We start from the raw sequence: 20,803 nt of genomic DNA, 5'->3' as shown, positions 1-20,803 counted from the left end.
CTCACTTTTGTGATACACTGTATATGTCCTACCTATTTACCTTTTAGGGTGTATGTAATGTATTTACAATCATATTTTTATTAAATAATAGTATTTCTATTTTTTTTCGGCTGAGTCGCGGGACACTGGAGGGTTGCAGGGGACGCCAGCGGCCGAGCAACGACTCAACGGCATCGTCCGCTGCACTGGTGGTCCCGGTCATTCTACTGGGTCGTCCAGCGCCTGGCATCCCAGGCGTTCTCCCGGTTGTTCTGCTCGGTCGTCAACCGCCTGGCATCCTGTACGTCCTCCTGGTCATCCATTCAGTCATCTTCCGCCGGCGCCCCGGCCGTTCGTTCCGTTGAATTGCCAAATGCGCTACTGCCCTCCAGTGGCCAGTTTTATTGGTTTAAAATGGATTTTCAGCATTGTGCTTTGGAGCGAAGTCTTATCAGAGCCTAGAGATGTCTCTTGTGAAAAAAAAAAACGTAAAAGACGTATAAATACCCTACGGAACTCTAACTTTTGTTTAAATGAAACCTGAAAAAATATCAGGGATTTAGTACATTCTTATAAAGAAGACTAACAAGTGTGTGCTTTTCCAATCAATCTATCAATTATGCACCTTCATTCCAGATACACGACCTGAGTGGAGCTTCATGGAGGTTAGGCTCCCCCTGTCAACATTAGCCTCCTCATTGTTTCCTACCGCATCTACCTCTCACTCTTAAGTGCTTCTGAGATTCTATCAGAAGTACCCTTCAAAGGTGAAACATCTTAATGTATTGAGGTTTGGCTGCAGTTACAAAGAACACCCTCGCAAACAAAAAATGCTGTAAGGAACTTCCAGAAAGCTGCCAAATGTATAACATTTTTATTTAGGTGGTTATATTTTGTGCATTAATCTTATTTTTTACAAGCAGTTCTCAAAGAATTATTCTTTATCCCAATCATACATCGTGAAGAGCTCATGATGCATGAGCTGCTTGACTGATACATAAGATACAAGACCACTTGTTCAGACAGAGCAGAAGTCAGGAGGACAGGTAAATCGGACCTTGTAGTCTTGACATTTTTTTTCAGGTTGTTGGCTATTCAAACATACAAAGCCCTTGTTGGCGTCATACCTGTAAAGTACATTGTAAGTAAGAACAAGTTCGGTCGTGAATTGAAAATTATTTGACATTTCATCTCACCAGTTAATTTCGTAAGTAGAGGTACCAATTTATCATATTTATCCTCTTTATAAAAATGACCCTTTAACAACATTAGCATCTGATATGGATCGTTAAAATTAAAGCTGAATTCCTAATGTTTGACTGTTTTGGTGCAGTAACAGTATACAGAAGAACAAAAAAATGGGCTATTCCTGTTTGGTCATCTTACGTTAGAAAGACATCTCCAGTCTCGTTAGCTGGGACACCAGATATTGTCATAGCCTCCACTGCCACAGGCTGAAAACAGACTGCATCTGGATTCAAACTCCGCAACTCAACAAGAGTCTCATAATCGCCATCGCCACTGGTAGGATCATCTAGGTTGAACCAGGGAGTCCTGCAACCTGCCACAAACACAATTTGAACATCTATTTTACTCTTGGCCTATGTGTCTGTCACTCTGTACATCCATCTGTCTACAGTATATGTGTGCGTACATAAAATAGAGTTTGGCCGAGTGACCACTGACCTTCTCAAAACAAAAACAAACAAAAACTTACAGTGACAGAAATCTGATGGACATATCAGCATCACTTCATAATCTTTGCATTGTTTATTATTCTTCTGCTCCTTATTGAAGCAGGCGAATCCAAAATTAACGTCATTATGCCTGTTGTAGAAGACATGACGAGGGCATCACACCACAGCGTTTTTTTCCTGGTTTCACTGTAAATAAAATTTGAGGACTCACAAGACGACATCCTCTATGAGCGTAGGAGACGATCCAGGTTCAGCAGTTCTCGCCACTATTTGGATTGGATTTCTGCAGACTTGACCAGGGTAAGTCTTCATGAGCCCATACAAGGATTCAACATCACCCTCATCAAGTGTGTAGTTATCACTATTTAGCCATCTTGTGTGACACTCCCGTGACACTGAAACACAGATCAAGACATTTGCACTAAGTGGTCAAGAGACTTAAAATACGTACAGACAAGGATATATAGAGGAAAACACAGACAAGGCTGAAAAAGCAGATTCTGCTCTTACACCCCTCTTTAAAATAAACTGCTGTATTTTAAGCCAAAAGAACTGTTGTGTTTGATAGAACAATATGTCTATATGCTGCCATAGCAGTTTCATGGTGCATTTAACCCCCGAACTATTTTTAATTGGTCTGTTTTACCCTGGAGACCCCTGTTTACAAACACAGCACAACTGCTTTTGTTTCAACCCAGCCATAAAAAGGGTAGCAATTATATTTATTATTCGGAATGTCTATCATTTTTAGCTCAGAAGTAATTAGAATCACTTTTAAACAAATTACGTCACAATGAAAAAAAATTAATTCTATGGTGGAAAACACTCAGGTGACTTAAAGTTCCGCTCTAAAACCCCCAATTTAGCCAAATTTCAAAATTGTCCGATATGCATGTGTGATACATCATTGGAAAGCTAAAATCTCAATTTTCTTTCATTTAAAAAAAAAAGTTTTTTAAACAGCAAAACCCTATCTGGAGGTGAGAGCACACGAGAGCAGAATTACAGACGCCATGACTTTAATTAGATATTATCGTGTACTTACCTTGTTTTGATCCAAAAACTCCATGTCACACGTATCATTGAGTGTCAAGACACAGCTGTGAATGGCCACAGCTGGATTTTTTGGGGGATTTTATGGGTGAAACATGGTCATATAACAAGGGTCGCGATGCAGAAATCGCAGACATCAAGAAGTGGTCGAGATTTTCTTTTTCATATATTTACCGTTTTAAATGGTTTTTTTTTTTTCCAATTTTTCTTTGTTCGGATCGATTATTTATTATCTAACATTTCAGGGAAAATGCGACAGGAATAAAAAAAAAAAACAATTTAGCGATAGTTATGATCTGTGACTTTTTTACAGATGCCATTTTTTTCATTGTGACGTAATTTGTTTAAAAGTTTAAAATATGTGAGTGAATAATTTTTTAAAAGTTGTTTTATTAGACATCAATTAATCATTCTAAGCTAAAAATGACAGACATTTTGTATAATAAATATTATTACTTACCTTGTTTTCATGGCTGGGTTGAAACAAAAACAGTTGCGTGACATCTGTATACGGGGGTTTCCAGGGTAAAACAGGCAAATTAAAAATAGTTCGGGGGCTTCATGCCCCATGAATCTGCTGCGGTAGCATATAGACATATTGTTCTATCAAACACAACAGTTCTTTTGGCTTAAAATACAGCAGTTTCTTTTAAAGAGGAGTGCAAGAGCAGAAACTGCTTTTTCAGTCTTGTCTGTGTTTTCCGCCCTATAAAGAGGTCACTGATATCTACCTCATAACTATCGCTTAATTTAGACAATATTTTAGATGATGAATAATCGATTCAAACCAAAAAAAAATTGAACAAAAAAACGTTTAAAAGGGTAAATATATGAAAAAGAAAATCTCAACCGCTCCTTGATGTCTGCGATTTCTGCATTGCGACCTTTGTTATATTACCGTGTTTCACCCATAAAATCCCCAAAAAGTAAGTTCGGCTGTGGCCATTCACAGCTGTGTCTTGACACAAGGTGAGACATGCTACACTGAGTTTTTGGACCAAAACACAGTAAGTAAGCGATAATATCTCGTCAAAATCATGGTGCCTTTTATTATGTTCTCTCATGCTGACCTCCAGTTAGGCGCTTAGGGCAGGGATCAGCAACCCTGGTCCTCGAGAGCCACTATCCAGCTTGTTTTCCATGTCTCCCTTTAACACACCTGATATTAATGAAATAATCAGGATCGTTATCAGGCTCCTGCAGAGCTTGTTGAAGAGCTGATCATTTGATTCAGGTGTGTTAAAGGAGGGAGACATGGAAAACAAGCTGGATAGCGGGTCTCGAGGAGCAGGGTTGCAGACCCCTGGTGTAGGGGTTTAAACATTTTTTTAAATGCCCTCCTGTTCAAAATTTTTCTTAACCCAGAAAATTGAGATTTTAAGCTTTTCAGTGATGTATGACACGTGTATACAGGACAATTTTGAACTCTGGCCAAAAGAGGGGTCTCAGAGCAGAACTTCAAGTCACCTGAGTGTTTTCCGCCATATGTACAGTATTGTAAATAGGCAGATTTTCTAGTATTTAGCGATTTTTTTTCAAGCAATATCGCCCAGCGTTGTTCGGTGAAAAAGTGAAAATTGGCATTTTCTATGCAAATTTTTTAAGTTTCAAATTAATTTTCCGCACTAAATGGAGGCCTACAGAGATCAAACCCATCTAAAAACACTCCCAGACACATAAAGTACAACAGTGTAAATTTTCGTTAAAATCCTCACAGCTGTTTCGGCGTCCAAAAAACACCGACACACAGACAGCCACACAGACAAACTCGCCATTATAGAGATTAAGACATCCAAATGAATTGAATCCCTAATTAATATTCTGGAAATTGTAATTTTTTGCTTTTTATCAAGCGTTTAGTTGTGGAGTACTCAAAGCAACAATGTGTCATCACAGCTAGGGTTGTTCCGATCATGTTTTTTTGCTCCCGATCCGATCCCGATTGTTTTAGTTTGAGTATCTGCCGATCCCGATATTTCCCGATCCGATTGCTTTTTTTTTTTGCTCCCGATTCAATTCCAATCATTCCCGATAATTTTTTCCGATCATATACATTTTGGCAATGCATTAAGAAAAAAATGAATAAAACTCGGACGAATATATACATTCAACATACAGTACATAAGTACTGTATTTGTTTATTATGACAATAAATCCTCAAGATGGCATTTACTGTTATGATCCTGTGCCATGTTCAGCATTTATGCCTTCCTCCTTGTCTGCAGGCTGCACGGGTGCGAGAGGGAAAGGTCTCCTCAAGGGCGAGGCTAACAGGCAACACCTGTGGCTTATTGATTGAGCCTTTTTAAGCGCAGGCCAAACACAAATGAGTTGCCAGAAGATTCCAGCACTACCACCTAGTAGCCTCACTCCTGACAAGGCCAAGCTCCCTGAGTATTTCATTTTTAGTGTGTTTTTCTGCCCTTATGGGAAATTTTTCTTTGAAACTTGTGTTAATAAAAACTAAACCGCCTCTGCAACTGGGTCCTCTGCTTTTCCTGATCACGGCACAACAGAATCTTCTCGCCACATAATGGACCCAGCAGAGACAAAAAAACTGAGACTAGCGCTATCCCGCCAGGCTGCAAAGATGACTCGGCATGAGACCTGCCTGAACCAAGTAATGGAGCACCTGCAACAATTCGCGTCAAGTGTGTCACAACTGGGAAGCCAATTGGCATCAAAGAACGAGCCTCCCACACCACCTGCCGCTCCCTCTCCACTTGAACCAGCAGCTAACCAGATCACTACCCCTGCTCCACAAGCCAGGGAACCGTACATTCCCATTCCAGCCAGGTACTCGGGGGATCTAGGTACATGCTCACAATTTCTTCACCAGTGTTCCTTAGTCTTCAGTCAACAGCCTGCCACGTATTCCACTGCACAGTCAAAGATTGCCTTTATTATGAGTTTGCTCACCGGGCAAGCGGCAGCCTGGTCGCTAGCCATTTTTTCACAGCAAGATATTGTTAATGACTACGGGCTTTTTACGAGCGAGATGAGGAGAGTGTTTGATTACCCCGTCAAGGGCAGACAGGCAGCTGGGCAATTACTCGACCTCCCTCAGGGAAACCAACCAGTTTCTCAATATGCTATCAATTTCCGCATCCTGGCAGCAGAGAGTGGGTGGGGGGATTCAGCATTACAGACAATCTTTGTCAGGGGGCTAGCTGGGGAAATCAAAGATGAGCTGGCAGTACGGGAGGACAGTCTCTCTCTTAATTCTCTCATTGAACTCGCAATACGCCTGGACAATAGGTTGAGAGAAAGGAGCAGAGAACGAAAGCAAGCTAGGGGCCTGCGACCAACCTCCACACACCAGGTGAGCTGCCCTGAGCCCACATCCCCAACTCCCGACAACGCGACCGCTGAATGCAAGTCGCCACAGACACCTACGGAGAAACCAATGCAATTAGGGAGAACCCGCCTCACCAAAACTGAACGGCAGAGGCGTATTCGGGAGAGGCTATGCCTTTACTGTGGCCGACGAGGACACTACATCGACCGCTGTCTCGAGACTCCAAAAGACCATGCTAGGAGGTCTCTGGTGAGCCACGTGTCTTCGTCCTCCACATCTCGCATCCATTTGACAGGTATGATCCACAGACCCGAACGTACTCTCTCAGTCAAAGTCCTTGTGGACTCCGGGGCAGACGACAATTTTATTGACTCAAATTATGTAGAAAAGCATTGCCTTCCAAGTTCCAATTCACAAATTGACCAACCCACACATTTAAATGTTTACAATAAACTACTGTTTGAAAGCCAACTGTGACATTGCAAACGCAAGAGGCTCATCTCTTGCCCCAATGATGGCGCTGTCGCCTCCACAATCAGGGAGTTTCGATGCTAATTTCATATTAAATTTCTTTACTAAATTGAGGCCTAAAGAGATCAAACCAATCTAAAAACACGACCAAACCCAAGTACAACTGTGTAAAATTTTGTCAAATCCGCCCAGCCATCTCGGACTCCATAGGTAACAAACACACACACACGGACACACAAAGTTCCAGGTCGTTCTCACTTATTGTGAGGTATGTGTACAGTTTTGTGTTAAGTCGTATGACATACCTTCACAAAACTCTTTGGGGCATGTGAATCTCACTTCATAGTCTTTACACCTCTGATCAGTCTGTTCTGAATTCATACAAACAAACCCTTTTGTCGCGTCTAGGCTGTAAAGAAAAAGAATATTAAAAAAGTGTTGTGCCTTTCAAGTTCTCAACTGATTTTTTTGACGATCATCTCACATTAAAAATTTCTCGGCCATGTCGGAGTCCTCGGATACAGTCCGGACTTGGATGGCTATTGGCTGACGGCAGATCTTTCCAGGGTACTTTCGGAGGAGGTCACGGATAAGCTCAGAATCTCCATTCCCTTCTGGGTCGTCCATGTCAAACCAGTCAGTTTGGCACTCTGTGGGTATTATTAAAAAATAAAAACATAACATCAAACTAAAGAATATTTTGGTTTTTGATTATGAATGGTACCTGAACAGAACTGTCCGGAACAGGTGAACTTGACTTTGTAGTCTTCACAAATAACTTCATCTGTTTGCTCTCTGTTGAGGCATAGAAGGCCTTCTGATGCACTGTGGCTGAAAACATAATAATTAAATCCCATATTAAAAGTCAATTCTTCTCCTTGGTGATCCCCAACCAGATATAAGAGCTGCAGGTTTACGCTGTGTTTCATCTAATCTTACAGTGTATCACAAAAGTGAGCACACTACTACACCCCTCGCATTTCTGCAGATATTTAAGTATATCTTTTCATGGGACAACACTGACAAAATGACACTTTGACACAATGAAAAGTAGTCTGTGTGCAGCTTATATAGTGGAGTTTATTTTCCCCTCAAAATAACTTAAAATATTGCCATTAATATCTAAACCCTGGGTAACAAAAGTGAGTACACCCCTTAGAAAATATGTACATCCCTAAATGTCCAAATTGAGTACTGCTTGTCATTTTCCCTCCAAAATGTCATGTGACTCGTTACAGGAGTGATATCAGCATTGCTGCAGAGATTGAAGAGGTGGGGGGTCAGCCTCTTAGTGCTCAGACCATACGCCGCACTCTACATCAAATTTGTGTGCATGGCTGTCACCCCAAGAGGAAGCCTCTTCTGAAGACGGTACACAAGAAAGCCAGCAAACAGTTTGCTGAAGACATGTCAGCAAAGCACATTGATTACTGGAACCATGTCCAATGGTCTGATGAGATGGGCGGGCTTTCATGTGTACAGTCTTCAGAAGAAGCTTCCTCCTGGGGTGACAGCCATGCACACCAATTTGATGTAGAGCGCGGCGTATGGTCTGAGCACTAACCCCGGTAACACACCAGAAACGTGAACGTCGCGTCAACGATTCCGCCGCGATAACGCACCAGTGACGCTCGGCGTCAATTCCCATAGGACGCGTTTCACGAGCAGCGCGTCTGTGAAGCGGCTCGATCGGTTCACGCGAGGATTGCAAGATTGCGCGAGAATAGCGGGTATTTAAAGTTAATAAAAAAACAACACTTTGCCTTTCAGACCCCGCGTATTGGCCAGCTTTCTTTTTGAAAGAAAGAAGAAAAAAGAAGTCATGTGCTAAAGCAATCCCAATGATTGAAAAAAATGATTTTAACATGTATTTTACAAATTAAATGCCTCAATCATTTTTTTTTCTTATGAACATTTTTCTAAGCTTTATTGATGCTTTTTCTTAAGTTAAAGCACCACGCAGAAATTAATAAATTTAATTGTGTAGCAGGATTTGTGTATTATTCGTATTAATTACAGGTGTTTTAGCTCATTTCAATTTATCTTATTTATATAGTAAGTTACGATTGCATATTATTTTGAAAATCGACCGGATCCACCGTATTTTTACACGAGTGACTTCCGGCCTGCCCGATCCTATCTAGTAGTATTGACGCAGGGGGGCCGCGTCTCGCGTCAAATAACAAACTCGCGTCCAACACGCGGCCGCACTGCGACTGGTGTGCATTGGCTGATTGACTTTAACGGCCGCGTTTCACTGCGTTATCGCGGCGGGATCGTTGACGCGACGTTGACGTTTCTAGTGTGTTACCGGGGTAACAGGCTGATCCCCCCCCCCCACCTCTTCTATCTCTGCAGCAATGCTGACAGCACTCCTGTACCGGGTCACATGACATTTTGGAGGGAAAAGTACAAGCAGTACTCAATTTGGACATTTAGGGATGTACGTATTTTCTAAGCGGTTACTCACTTTTGTTGCCAGGGGTTTAGATATTAATGGATGTATTTTGAGTTATTTTGAGGGGAAAATAGATTAACTCTATTATATAACACTAGAAGTCCCAGAGAATTATGCTACTCCTAACAGTCCCAAGCAATGGCCAATTTGGCCTCTCCTCCGAAAAAACCCAGAGGTGGCCTAAATGACCCAAGTGCTTTTGAATTAGCAAGTCGTTGTCCGACAGACAACAGCCGTTCATATGGAAATGCAACCACTTGTGTTGGTATGCGGCCCAAATGGAGGGGAACACACAACAGTAGTACTATTCATGTAATATTATGTGTCAGTTCAAGTCAAGCTACATTTATGGGGTTTTGCACATTTTAATAATGTGTATTGTTTTACGATTTTACTGTCGGAAAAAATATCTCTGACAGTGTATTTGTGGGGCCTTTATATGCTAGCAATATTTGTTATAACAGTATATTTGTGATGCCTGCAGAAAATAGAACATTGAATCAGTATCAAATGTAAAACTGAAATAAAAGTCTGACGAAGTTAATTTTTATCTTTTCTTCCTTGTATTTATTGATGCACAGGATTCAAACAAGAGTAATCACAGCAAATCAAAACTATCAAGTCAAAACGATGAAATACTATAGAAAACACACATAAATGTACCTCTTATACAGCCTCTATCCTCTATACTGGACTTTTAGAAAGGTTATCAAGATTTTTTTGTTTTCCTGGGACTTCTTGGTATGCAATGAGGAGCAATTATTTGCACTCCTTGTGATTTTGCAAGTTGAAAAGAGGTGGAGGTCTGAAATTTCAATGATAAATGCATTTCCACTCATAGAGACGATCTAAAAAAATCCAGAAATCACATTGTATGATTTTTAAAATTTATTTGTTATATATTTTTATCTACTGGGATTCAGTTCAGTATTTGCACCTGAGAATCAGCAATAATTATGACACTCAAAGAGTTGTCATTCTAACTTAAAAAAAGTCCACCTTTACCCCACCCGTTTGAGCTCATCATTGTCACCTGTGCACCCCACAGTCAGTTATAATCCACCCGCTACCATGGGCAATACCAGAGAGATTTCAAAAGGCACCAGATAAAAAAATTGATTAGCTCCACAAAGCTGGAAAAGGCTACGGGACAATTGGAAAGCAGCTTGGTGAGAATAAATCAACAGTTGCAGCAATTGTTGGAAAATGGAAAGGGCTAAACATGACTGATAATCTACCTTGGACTGGGGCTCCATGTAAAATCTCTCCTCGTGGGGCATCACTCATGATGGGAAAAGTGAGGGCTCAGCCTAGAACTACATGGCAGGAGCGAAACCTTGCTGAGTGAGGCTGCTTTCTCTTTCGCCCAACCCCCTCCTCAGCTAAAGTAGCCTGACTTGAGCCTTTTTCGCCCCACCCCCTCCTCAGCTAAACACTTCTTTCTTACTTGCCTACTGCAGGTTGATAAATTTGTAGGTAGATTTGTGTATGTCTTAGTCAATCCAAGAAAAAAGGTTCCTTCAATCAAAGTATATATTTTCAATCAAAAACAAAAGTCACTTGAATGAAAGCAAAATGTGTTTGAATGCAAAAGTTGCCTCAAAATAAAGACAGACAAAAAAATTCTTTTGTTGGTATATTTATTTTGCTTTTGATGTTTTTATATTTTATTAGAATCAATTCACAGCTTTGAAAGCCTACTGTAGGTTGTCAAATTTGTAGGTAGATTTGTATATGTCTTAGTCAATCAAAAAAAAAAAAAAAAAAAAAAAAAGGTTACCTCAATCAAAGTATATATTTTCAATTGAAAACAAAAGTCACTTGAATGAAAGCAAAATTGTTTGAATGCAAAAATTGCCTGCAAATAATGACAGACAAAATGTTATGAGAATCAATCACAGCTTTGAGAGCCCACTGTAGTTTGATAGATTTGTAGCTAGATTTGTTTATTTCTTGGTCAAGCCAAAAAAAGTTCTTTCAATCAAAATATATATTTTCAAGCGAGAAAAAAAGTAACTTGAATGAAAGCAAAATGTGTTTGAATGCAAACGTAAACAAGTCAGAATGCTGTTTCTTTACTTGCAACCAGCCATTAGCTGTGGAAGGGAGGTTGGCGGAAAATTTTCAGCCATTATCTGTGGAAGGGGGTTGGGCGTCAGGCTACTTTCAGACACTTTTTACTTGACAATTAACTGCTAAACTTTTGAGGATATTTTGACAGTATTTTAATAATTCTAATTTATTCGGATGTATTTGTTTGAATACCCTCTACATGTTAAAAAAAACATTTTTGAAAAGATCATTTAACAATTTGCTGTCGATATACATTGATATACATAGATATTCAGAAATACTACAACTAAGCACACCTAGCAACAGTGGTAACAAGAAAAACACCTCACATGAAATGGCTGGAAAAAACATATGCAAGACTAGTAAATACCACTCTTGGTTCAGAAACAAGCTATCATTCAGGCAACTTTTGCATTCAAACACATTTTGCTTTCATTCAAGTGACTTTTGTTTTCGATTGAAAATATATACTTCGATTGAAGGAACCTTCTTTTTTGGATTGACTAAGACATACACAAATCTACCTACAAATTTATCAACCTACAGTAGGCAAGTAAGAAATAAGTGTCTGAAGTAGCCTGACTAGTAGGCTACTTTAGCTGAGGAGGGGGTTGGGCGAAAGAGAAAGCAGCCTCACTCAGCAAGGTTTCGCCCAACCCCCTACTCAGCTAAAGTAGCCTGACTTGAGCCTTTTTCGAGTCTTGAGTCCTACTTATGAAGATGGTATGTCCTGTATCTGAATTTAAACAAATACATATAAAAACAAATTTCCCATTTATTTTCAATGGCAAGTAATCAAGGTCCCTGTGTTTTTTTTTACTATTTATCATGACAGCCCAATGAGATTGTATACCGCTAACTCTCATATAGGTGAATTAAAAAAAAAAAAAGTAAAAAATCTGACCTACGTTTTTTGGGGGAGGAATGAAAAAATCAATCAGTTAACATAAACTTCTTTGATGTGAAATGTTTTATATTGTATATTTGTAATAACGTGTAGAAGATGAAAAGTAACATGTGTTACTTTGCTGAGTAACAAATTACAATGAGGTAACTGAGTTACTTCTCCCAAAAAGTAATTTAGTTAGTAACTTGTAACTAATTACTTTTTGAATTAAGATTGACAACACTGTGCAGTACATATTCCCTTCATAATAATTAGTACTATTAGGACATTCAGTCATTATTTCAGTGTGTTCAAAGAAACTGTTCAGGGCCGCTCCCTTCCACCTTCTCATGACACAAATTCTGTTTCTGTTTTTCTCAAAGGTTTTCACACGTTTTCTCGTATTAACTTCAGACAAAATGGCCACAATTCTTGCTCCATTAGATCCAGTCATTCTAAACTATATACATGATCTTGCTTTAAACTCAAATTGCAGTTCTAAAACTTTTTTTTTTTGCAAAAACAATGTACACATTTGGGCCATTTTTTCTGTTTTTCTGTGTGGAGTATAGGAGAAGTAAGTTAAAAGTTTGTAAAAAGCGTAAAACTCCATAAATAAATGTAAATTAATAAATGTAGCTTGACTTGAACTGACAAAAACTTTCACATGAAGTGTGCAACCGTGGTGTGTTCCCCTCCGTTGGGCCGCATTCTATCACAATGTATGTCTAGTGGTTGCATTTACATATGAATGGTTGCTGTCTGTCGGACAACGACTTGCTAATTCAAAAGCACTTGGGTCATTTGGGCCACCTCTGGGTTTTTTAGGAAGAGAGGCCAAATCGGCCATTGCTTGGGAATATTAGGAATATTTGTCTTGGGGAAGGGCCGAGTCGGCCTCTGCTGGGTTTTCTAGTGATAAGCTGCACACAGACTACTTTTCATTGTTTCAAAGTGTCATTTTGTCAGTGTTGTCCCATGAAAAGATTTAAATTAGGGCTGTCAAACGATTAAAATTTTTAATCGAGTTAATTACAGCTTAGAAATTAATTAATCGTAATTAATCGCAATTAATCGCAATTCAAACCATCTATAAAATATGCCATATTTTTCTGTAAATTATTGTTGGAATGGAAAGATAAGACAAGATGGATATATACATTCAACATACGGTACATAAGGACTGTATTTGTTTATTATAACAATAAATCAACAAGATGGCATTCACATTATTAACATTCTGTTAAAGTGATCCATAGATACTTGTAGTCCTTAAAAGATGAATATTAGTACAAGTTATAGAAATATTACATCAAAACGCCTCTTAATGTTTTCGTTTTAATAAAATTTGTAAAATTTTCAATCAAAAAATAAACCAGTAGCCCTATTCTGTCCTCAATGTGTGTGAGTACACAAATTGACAGATAGCGAACTTAAGTTCCAAAAAGAAATCAGACGGTGTGGCAAAGTTGCATGGGCTTTACTGAAGTCATCTCTTTTTGACAAGAGCACATTTCTTGTATTTTTGTAAAACTGAAAATAACAAGGCAATGTGTCAATAACTTGTATAAATAACAAAATGTACACACACGTGTCCATTTGAGCAGTAGCACTAGCCAATTAGCTCACAAGCATCTAACAATGTAACTGCATTTCACCATGTGTGAACAAATTCAAATACACATCATCAATAACTATCTAATGCCTATAAACAAAGGAGAAATATAACTCACAAGTGATGCATGTATTAGACACAAACAGTGTGATGGGGCTATGAGAACTGCCACTGAATACTGGATGCGGACGTTAGCTGGTCTGAATAGCACTGTCTATTAGTGTGAGTTCGCGTCGACATATAATCACGTCAGAAAAGCGCGCCGAAACCCAAATAATCAGCTGCACTGAATCGCCAGCATAGGGCGACATTATGCCACATAACATATGCAAGTCACACCCAAGCGCCAGCAGAGAGCGGAAAAACTCCATAAAACACAATTAACAAGTTGGCCTTTCACTGTACTGACATTTAAATCTGTCTGAGCGGGCCTAGTGCGTTAATTGCGTCAAATATTTTAACGTGATTAATTTTAAAAATTAATTAATGCCCGTTAACGCGATAATTTTGACAGCCCTAATTTAAATATCTTCAGAAATGCGAGGGGTGTACTCACTTTTGTGATACACTGTAATTTAGAAATTCGAACAGGTAGAAAGTCATCCATCATCACAAATACAGCTTTAATTTACCCCACCTGAGTGGAAATCGTATTTTTCTGACTTTAAATTGCACCGGAGTATAAGTCTCAGGCCTGGCCAAACTATGAAAAATGTGACTTATAGTCTGGAAAATAAGGTAGCCTATATTGTAGTTGTAATGCAATTATAGAACTGCACTGATCCTCTGTCTGGTAACTATAAATAAAACTATACAGATCATTTTAAGCCTCACATACATGTGACCATTTGACAAAAGGAAATGTAAAAACCATTATACGTGTGGAAGATGTTCTTTGCATGCTGCGACTCATTCCTGGCAACAATTTGAACTTCCATGTCCACTGGATCAGAGCAGATGCTGAGCTCATGTTTCTTTCTCAAGTCAATCAACAGCTCAGAGTCACCTTCTCCTGAAGCATCGCTGTCATCAAACCAGGTAGTCTGGCATGCTGGGAGAAAAGGAACAATTGACTGTTTCTTAATCATTTATTATTAATATCTCACGAGCTTAACACTGGACCTACTTTCAATTGCATGGGTGGTAGATAAATACAGGTCTGTAGGAAGGTCATAGTTGTATGTTAATTTGAAATCCCTGGTCATATAAATATTACATAGCTTTACTGTATCATTAATTTTGTTACCTGAGACGAAGATACAGAATACAATACTCTGCGGAAATAGAAATGACAGCACACAAACTTTCATTTGTAGGTAAACAGATTTGCTAAAAGAAGAGGAATTTCAAACCAAGTTACCTGAATGAGAATCATGACTGTATCTGCTGAACGTGAAGAAGGAACAAATAATAATTTAAGAATAAATTGATATGAAGTCTGTTCGGGTCACAAGCTTCTGCTCCAGAGAGACTGGATGTAACATTCATTGTCCATGGTCGTGTCCTCTAGATTCTTCATCTGCCCAATAGACTTCCCCCGTGGGATCTTGTATAGGGTGTGTGCTCCGTTTTGTGTTTCTGTGCGTCACACAATGGGTGACTCTCACTTTATTACAGTTGATTATTATAGTTAGGAAACCACTTAATCCTTATTTTCGAATGGAATCTTGAGTGTTCTAATTTATGGAATTTACTGCGATAGTTGAGCTTTTTAATTTTCTATGATTGGATTTCAAACGTGGATATGGTAAAAAAAAAAAATGATTCAGAGATGAGAACTTGAGCTACTGGGAACTACCATTAAATTATCCATTTAAAAAGACTTCATCAATTTCAGTGACTCAGTACAGTCCCTGACAAACGTCTTGTCGCTTATCCATTTTGTACAAAGAATTGCTAATAACTAGGGCTGTCAAACGATTACAATTTTTAATCGAGTTAATTACACCTTAAAAATGTATTAATCGTAATTAATCTTAATTAATTGCAATTCAAACCATCTATAAAATATGCCATATTTTTCGGTAAATTATTGTTGGAATGGAAAGATAAGACACAAGATGGATACATACATTCAACATACCGTACATAAGTACTGTATTTGTTTATTATAACAATAAATCAACAAGATGGCATTAACATTATTAACATTCTGTTATAGTGATCCATGGATAGAAAGACTTGTAGTTCTTAAAAGATAAATGTTAGTACAAGTTATAGAAATTTTATATTAAAACCCCTCTTAATGTTTTCGTTTTGATAAAATTTGTAAAATTGTCAATCAAAAAATAAACTAGTAGCCCGCGATTGTTGATGTCAGCAGAGGGCGAGAAAACTCCAAAAAACACATGTAAAAAGTTGGCATTGCACTGTGCTGTCATTTTAATCTGTTTGAGCGGGGCATGTGCGTTAATTGCGTCAAATACTTTAACGTGATTAATTTTAAAAAGTTAATTACCGCCCGTTAACGCGATAATTTTGACAGCCCTATATTTATAACCTTACTTTTAATTATTCAATTGGCTTCAGAAATGGCTTATATGAAAGCTAAGACCCTCCCAAATGTTGTTGAATGTACAAAAATATATTTGTTTCACTGAAAAAAGATTTATCATCTAATGAAGACATGAAGGTCAAATTTTGCCAAGACAAAAGTTTTGTCGCCTTCAGAAAGTAGTGTGAAAATTGAACAAAAAATGTACTTCAAATACAAAAATATGTTACATAACATAAGCGAATTAAGTAGTAGAGCTATGAGATCCAAATTTAATATTTTGTATGACTTCCATGGGCTTCGGCTAGGATTCATACAATTTATTGATGAAGTCATCAGGAACATCAAAGAAAGTAGTCTTGCATAACCTCCCAGAGTTCATCAGCATTCTTGGGTTTCGTCTTCCATGCTTCCTCCTTCATCCTACCCAAGACATGCCCAATGATGTTCATGTCTGGTGACCCGGCTGGCCAGTCCTGGAGGATCTTGATCTTCTTTGCCTTGAGAAACTTTGAGGTAGAGATTGAAGTATGCGATGCAGCACCATCCTGCTGCAGAATGTATCCCTTTTTATGGTTAGGAATGTAGGCGGCAGCACATTTCCTACTCTCATCTCATCCCGTCTTTCCTGTTCATTTTGCTTTTGCTGTCCGTTTTGTAAAATATCGACAGTGCTGTCATACTCAAAAATGTTCCTCTCGGGTTCAAATTGAAAGGGTTGAACAGCTGACATGTTTATATCTCTAGTCATACCCTGGAAGCCCGGCAGTGTAACCATGTGACGTCACCGCCGACGTCAACAACAATGGCCACCTACTATAATTTTACAAATTGGATGAAAATAAAAGTTCAAGATGGGTTTCAATATCAAATTATTTAAACTCATTATAACGTTTTATCTTTTAAGAACTACAAGTCTTTCTATCCGTGGATCCCTTGAAAAAAAAAAAACAATTACAAAATGGCAGTGTAAATATCTACAGGTCGAGTCATGAAAATGTATTTGATATCTCAATTCAGTACATGATTTATTTAATCTACACAATCTTGTGCATAGTAAAACAACATTTCTTTGACAAATTAATGTAGGAACAATAGAGGCGTCTCCAGACCCTGCAGTCAATCACATTTGAAAATGAATGTAAAATAATCCGATTAGTGCCGTCTAATGTGCCACAACACACCCTTAGGGAGGGATTTGATCCAAAGAAATGCAACACTTAGTCCTAAATATGACAGCGATCTTATGGCAATAGCTTTAATACCATCACAATTTAAACTAGACTATTAGTCGCTATTTGAACCCTGCGTGTTATCATACAGCTAATGTATGGACTTTTCAGGCTAAAGAGCTGCATCTGTTTTGGTGTAAATATTCCATAATACATTGTGGACACCTGTGGCTTCCGTCCAGTGCATCTTATACAGTGGTATGAAAAAGTATCTGAACCTTTTGCAATTTCTCACATTTCAGCATAAAATCACCATCGAATGTGATCTGATCTTTGTCAAAATCACACAGATGTAAAAACAGTGTCTTCTTGAACTAAAACCACCCAAACACTTATAGGTTTTCATATTTTAAAGAGGATAGCATGCAAATGATGACAGAAGCGGGAAAAATAAGTAAGTGAACCCTCTGCCTAAGGAGACTTAAAGAGCAATTAAAACCAGTTTTTACCTAAAAATTTAAGTCATGTGTGTGCCCAATCACTGATGAGTGGTTTAAAGCTGCCCTGTCCACTATAAAACACACACCTGATAAGAATTTTCTTGATGAGAAGCATTGTCATATGTGCATCATGGCTCGGTCAAAAGAGCTGTCTGAAGACCTGCTATCAAGGATTGTTGATTTGTATAAAGCTGGGAAAGGATACAAAATCATCTCAAAAAGTCTTGGATGTTCATCAATTGACAGTCAGAGAAGTTGTCTACAAATGGAGAGAGTTTGGCACTGTTGCTTCTCTCCCAAGGAGTGGCCGTCCACCAAAGATACACCAAGAGTTCAGCGCAGAATACTCAGATAGTTAAAAAGAACCCCAGAGTGTCTGCTAAAGACTTACAGAAATCATTAACACAGTTCTTTATCTCTGCGCACACACCAACTACAGTGTATCACAAAAGTGAACACACCCCTCGCATTTCTGCAGATATTTAAGTATATCTTTTCATTGGACAACATTGACAAAATGACACTTTGACACAATGAAAAGTAGTCTCTGTGCAGCTTATATAATAGAGTTAAATTATTTTACCCTCAAAATAACTCAAAATACAGCCATTAATATCTAAACCCCTGGCAACAAAAGTGAGTACACCGCATGGGAACTACGTATATCCCTAAATGTCCAAATTGAGTTTGTCAAATTGCTTGTCATTTTCCCTACAAAATGTCATGTGACTTGTTACAGGAGTGCTCTCAGCATTGCTGCAGAGATTGAAGAGGTTGGGGGTCAGTCAGTGCTCAGACAATACTCTGTACTCTACATCAAATTGGTGTGCATGGCTGTCACCCCAGGAGGAAACCTCTTCTGAAGACGGTACACAAGAAAGCCCACAAACAGTTTGCTAAAGACATGTCAACAAAGCACATGGATTACTGGAACCATGTCCTATGTTGTGATGACACGGGCGGGCTTTCTTGTGTACTGTCTTCAGAAGGGGCTTCCTCCTGGGGTGACAGCCATGAACATCAATTTGATGTAGAGTGCGGCGTATGGTTTGAGCACTAACAGGCTGACCCCCTACCTCTTCAATGTCTGCAGCAATGCTGACATGACTCCTGTACGGAGTCACATGACATTTTGGAGGGAAATTGACAAGCAGTACTCAATTTGGAAATTTAGGGATGTACGTAGTTCCCATGCGGTGTACTCACTTTTGTTGCCAGAGGTTTAGATATTAAGGGCTATATTTTGAGTTATTTTGAAGGGAAAATAAATGAAATCTATTATATAAGATGCACACATACTACTTTTCATTGTATCAAAGTGTCATTTTGTCAGTGTTGTCCCATGAAAAGATATACTTAAATATCAACAGAAATGCGAGGGGTGTACTCATTTTTGTGATACACTGTATATGTAAAACAATGGCCAAGAATGATGTTCATGGGAGGAGTCCACGGAGGAAGCCACAGCTGTGTAAAAAAAACAACAAAAACAACAACAAAAAAAACAATTGCTCGTCTAATGTTCGCAAAAAGGCACTTGGACACTCCACAGAAGTTTTGGCAAAATATTTTGTGGACTGATGAAACCTAAGTTGAATTGTTTGGGAATAACACACAATGTCATGTGTGGAGGATAAATGGAACAGCTTACCAAACATCAACACCTTATCCCCACCGTGAAGCAGGGTGGAGGTAGCATCATGATTTGGGGCTGTTTTGCTCACTCAGGGCCGGGACAACTTGCAATCATTAATGGAAGAATGAATTCAAAGGTTTATCAGGATGTTTTGCAGGAAAACCTAAGGCTGTCTGTCAGAAAGTTTAAGCTAAAAAAAGGATAGATGCTGCAACGAGACAATGACCCAAAACACAGAAATAAATCAATTTCAGAATGGTTTCAGAAGAACAAAATACACGTTCTGGAGTGGCCAAGTCAAAGTCCAGACGTGAACCCCATTGAGATGCTGTGGCATGACCTAAAGACAGCGATTCATGCCAGACATCCCAGGAATCTGACTGAACTACAGCAGTTTTATAGAGAAGAATGGACCAAGATTAGTCCTGATCGATGTGCAATACTGATCTGCAGCTACAGGAAGCGTCTGGTTGAAGTTACTGCTGCCAAGTGGGGGCACAAAATATTAACCAACTTATTTTTCCCCCTTCTGTCATTGATTGCATGCAATCCTCATTAAAATATGAAAACCTATAAATGTTTGGGTGGTTTTAGTTAAAGCAGACACTGTTTTTTCATCTGTCATTTTGACAAAGATCAGATCACATTTGAAGGTGATTTTATGCAGAAATGTGAGAAATTCCAAAAGGTTCAGATACTTTTTCATACCACTGTATAACAATTATGGTTTTCTTGAAAATATGATCAGTACTTATAGTCAGGTGTTCCAAATAGTTAAAAAATTACGGTAACTGACCCAATTTCTAACTATAAAGTAGCTCACTATCTGTATATATCAGGTTACAAAAGCTTGCGGTGCCACCCAGTATTCAGCAACACTAAAGAAACACCATGAAATTATATGAACACGGTTCAGCTAACGCATAGAAATGAACACAACTGGATTTTATTGACTGGAAAATAATGTCTTTTGAAAGCAAGTATCATCTCCATTGTTTTGAACGTATCAATTTACACATTTGACACTCGATGTGGATGAATGTACCATCAACGCATACCATAAAAAGGTAGCGTAAGCCTCAGTAAGCACTATTGCATTATTTGGAGGATGGTTGCCAAAATGATCATACTCTTAGATGGGTTGGAAAATAAAGCTTCACTCCTGTTTGTTTTGTTGTTTTTCAGATGACCATCCATGGACATAAAAGTTGTGGTCAACCTCATTCTCTTATATAAGTGTCTCTTAATTATCACATTGTTGGCCAAAACTCTATTTTACTGCAAGTTGAGTTTCTAACTATCATTTACGTATCATATGGCACTATAACCATTAGTCTGGCTTTTTATTCGGGAGGAGAATCTGTTGCCGTTCAATGCGTACCAAGGACTATTAACAATACAGGACAATAAAGTGTGTAAAAAGAGTAAACTGAATTGGGTGTAACCTGCAATGCAATCCTGACTGACACTT

General features: G+C 38.7%; 1 protein-coding gene across 2 annotated transcripts; it reads right to left on the bottom strand.

Annotated features, from left to right (window-relative positions):
• Positions 1-340: 340 nt before the first annotated feature.
• On the bottom strand, positions 341-15,499 carry LOC130911992 (uncharacterized). 2 transcript variants are annotated; one of them, XM_057829699.1, is made up of 10 exons: positions 14,777-15,499; positions 14,657-14,689; positions 14,410-14,581; positions 7,223-7,329; positions 6,983-7,148; positions 6,804-6,907; positions 1,888-2,071; positions 1,697-1,806; positions 1,366-1,540; positions 341-1,106 (listed from the first exon to the last, which is right to left on the bottom strand). In XM_057829699.1, exons 1-10 carry the CDS (start codon positions 14,838-14,840, stop codon positions 998-1,000), a joined length of 1,224 nt encoding a protein of 407 aa, XP_057685682.1. In that variant the 5' UTR covers positions 14,841-15,499; the 3' UTR covers positions 341-997. The 2 variants fall into 2 exon arrangements, with proteins under 2 accessions (XP_057685682.1, XP_057685681.1); XM_057829698.1 differs by having other exon boundaries at positions 14,657-15,499.
• Between the last annotated feature and the right edge of the window lie 5,304 nt (positions 15,500-20,803).

Source organism: Corythoichthys intestinalis, chromosome 2 (assembly GCF_030265065.1).
Source record: "Corythoichthys intestinalis isolate RoL2023-P3 chromosome 2, ASM3026506v1, whole genome shotgun sequence".
In the NCBI taxonomy this organism is placed as follows: Eukaryota; Metazoa; Chordata; class Actinopteri; order Syngnathiformes; family Syngnathidae; genus Corythoichthys; species Corythoichthys intestinalis.
This window is presented reverse-complemented; position numbering and strand designations above follow the sequence as displayed.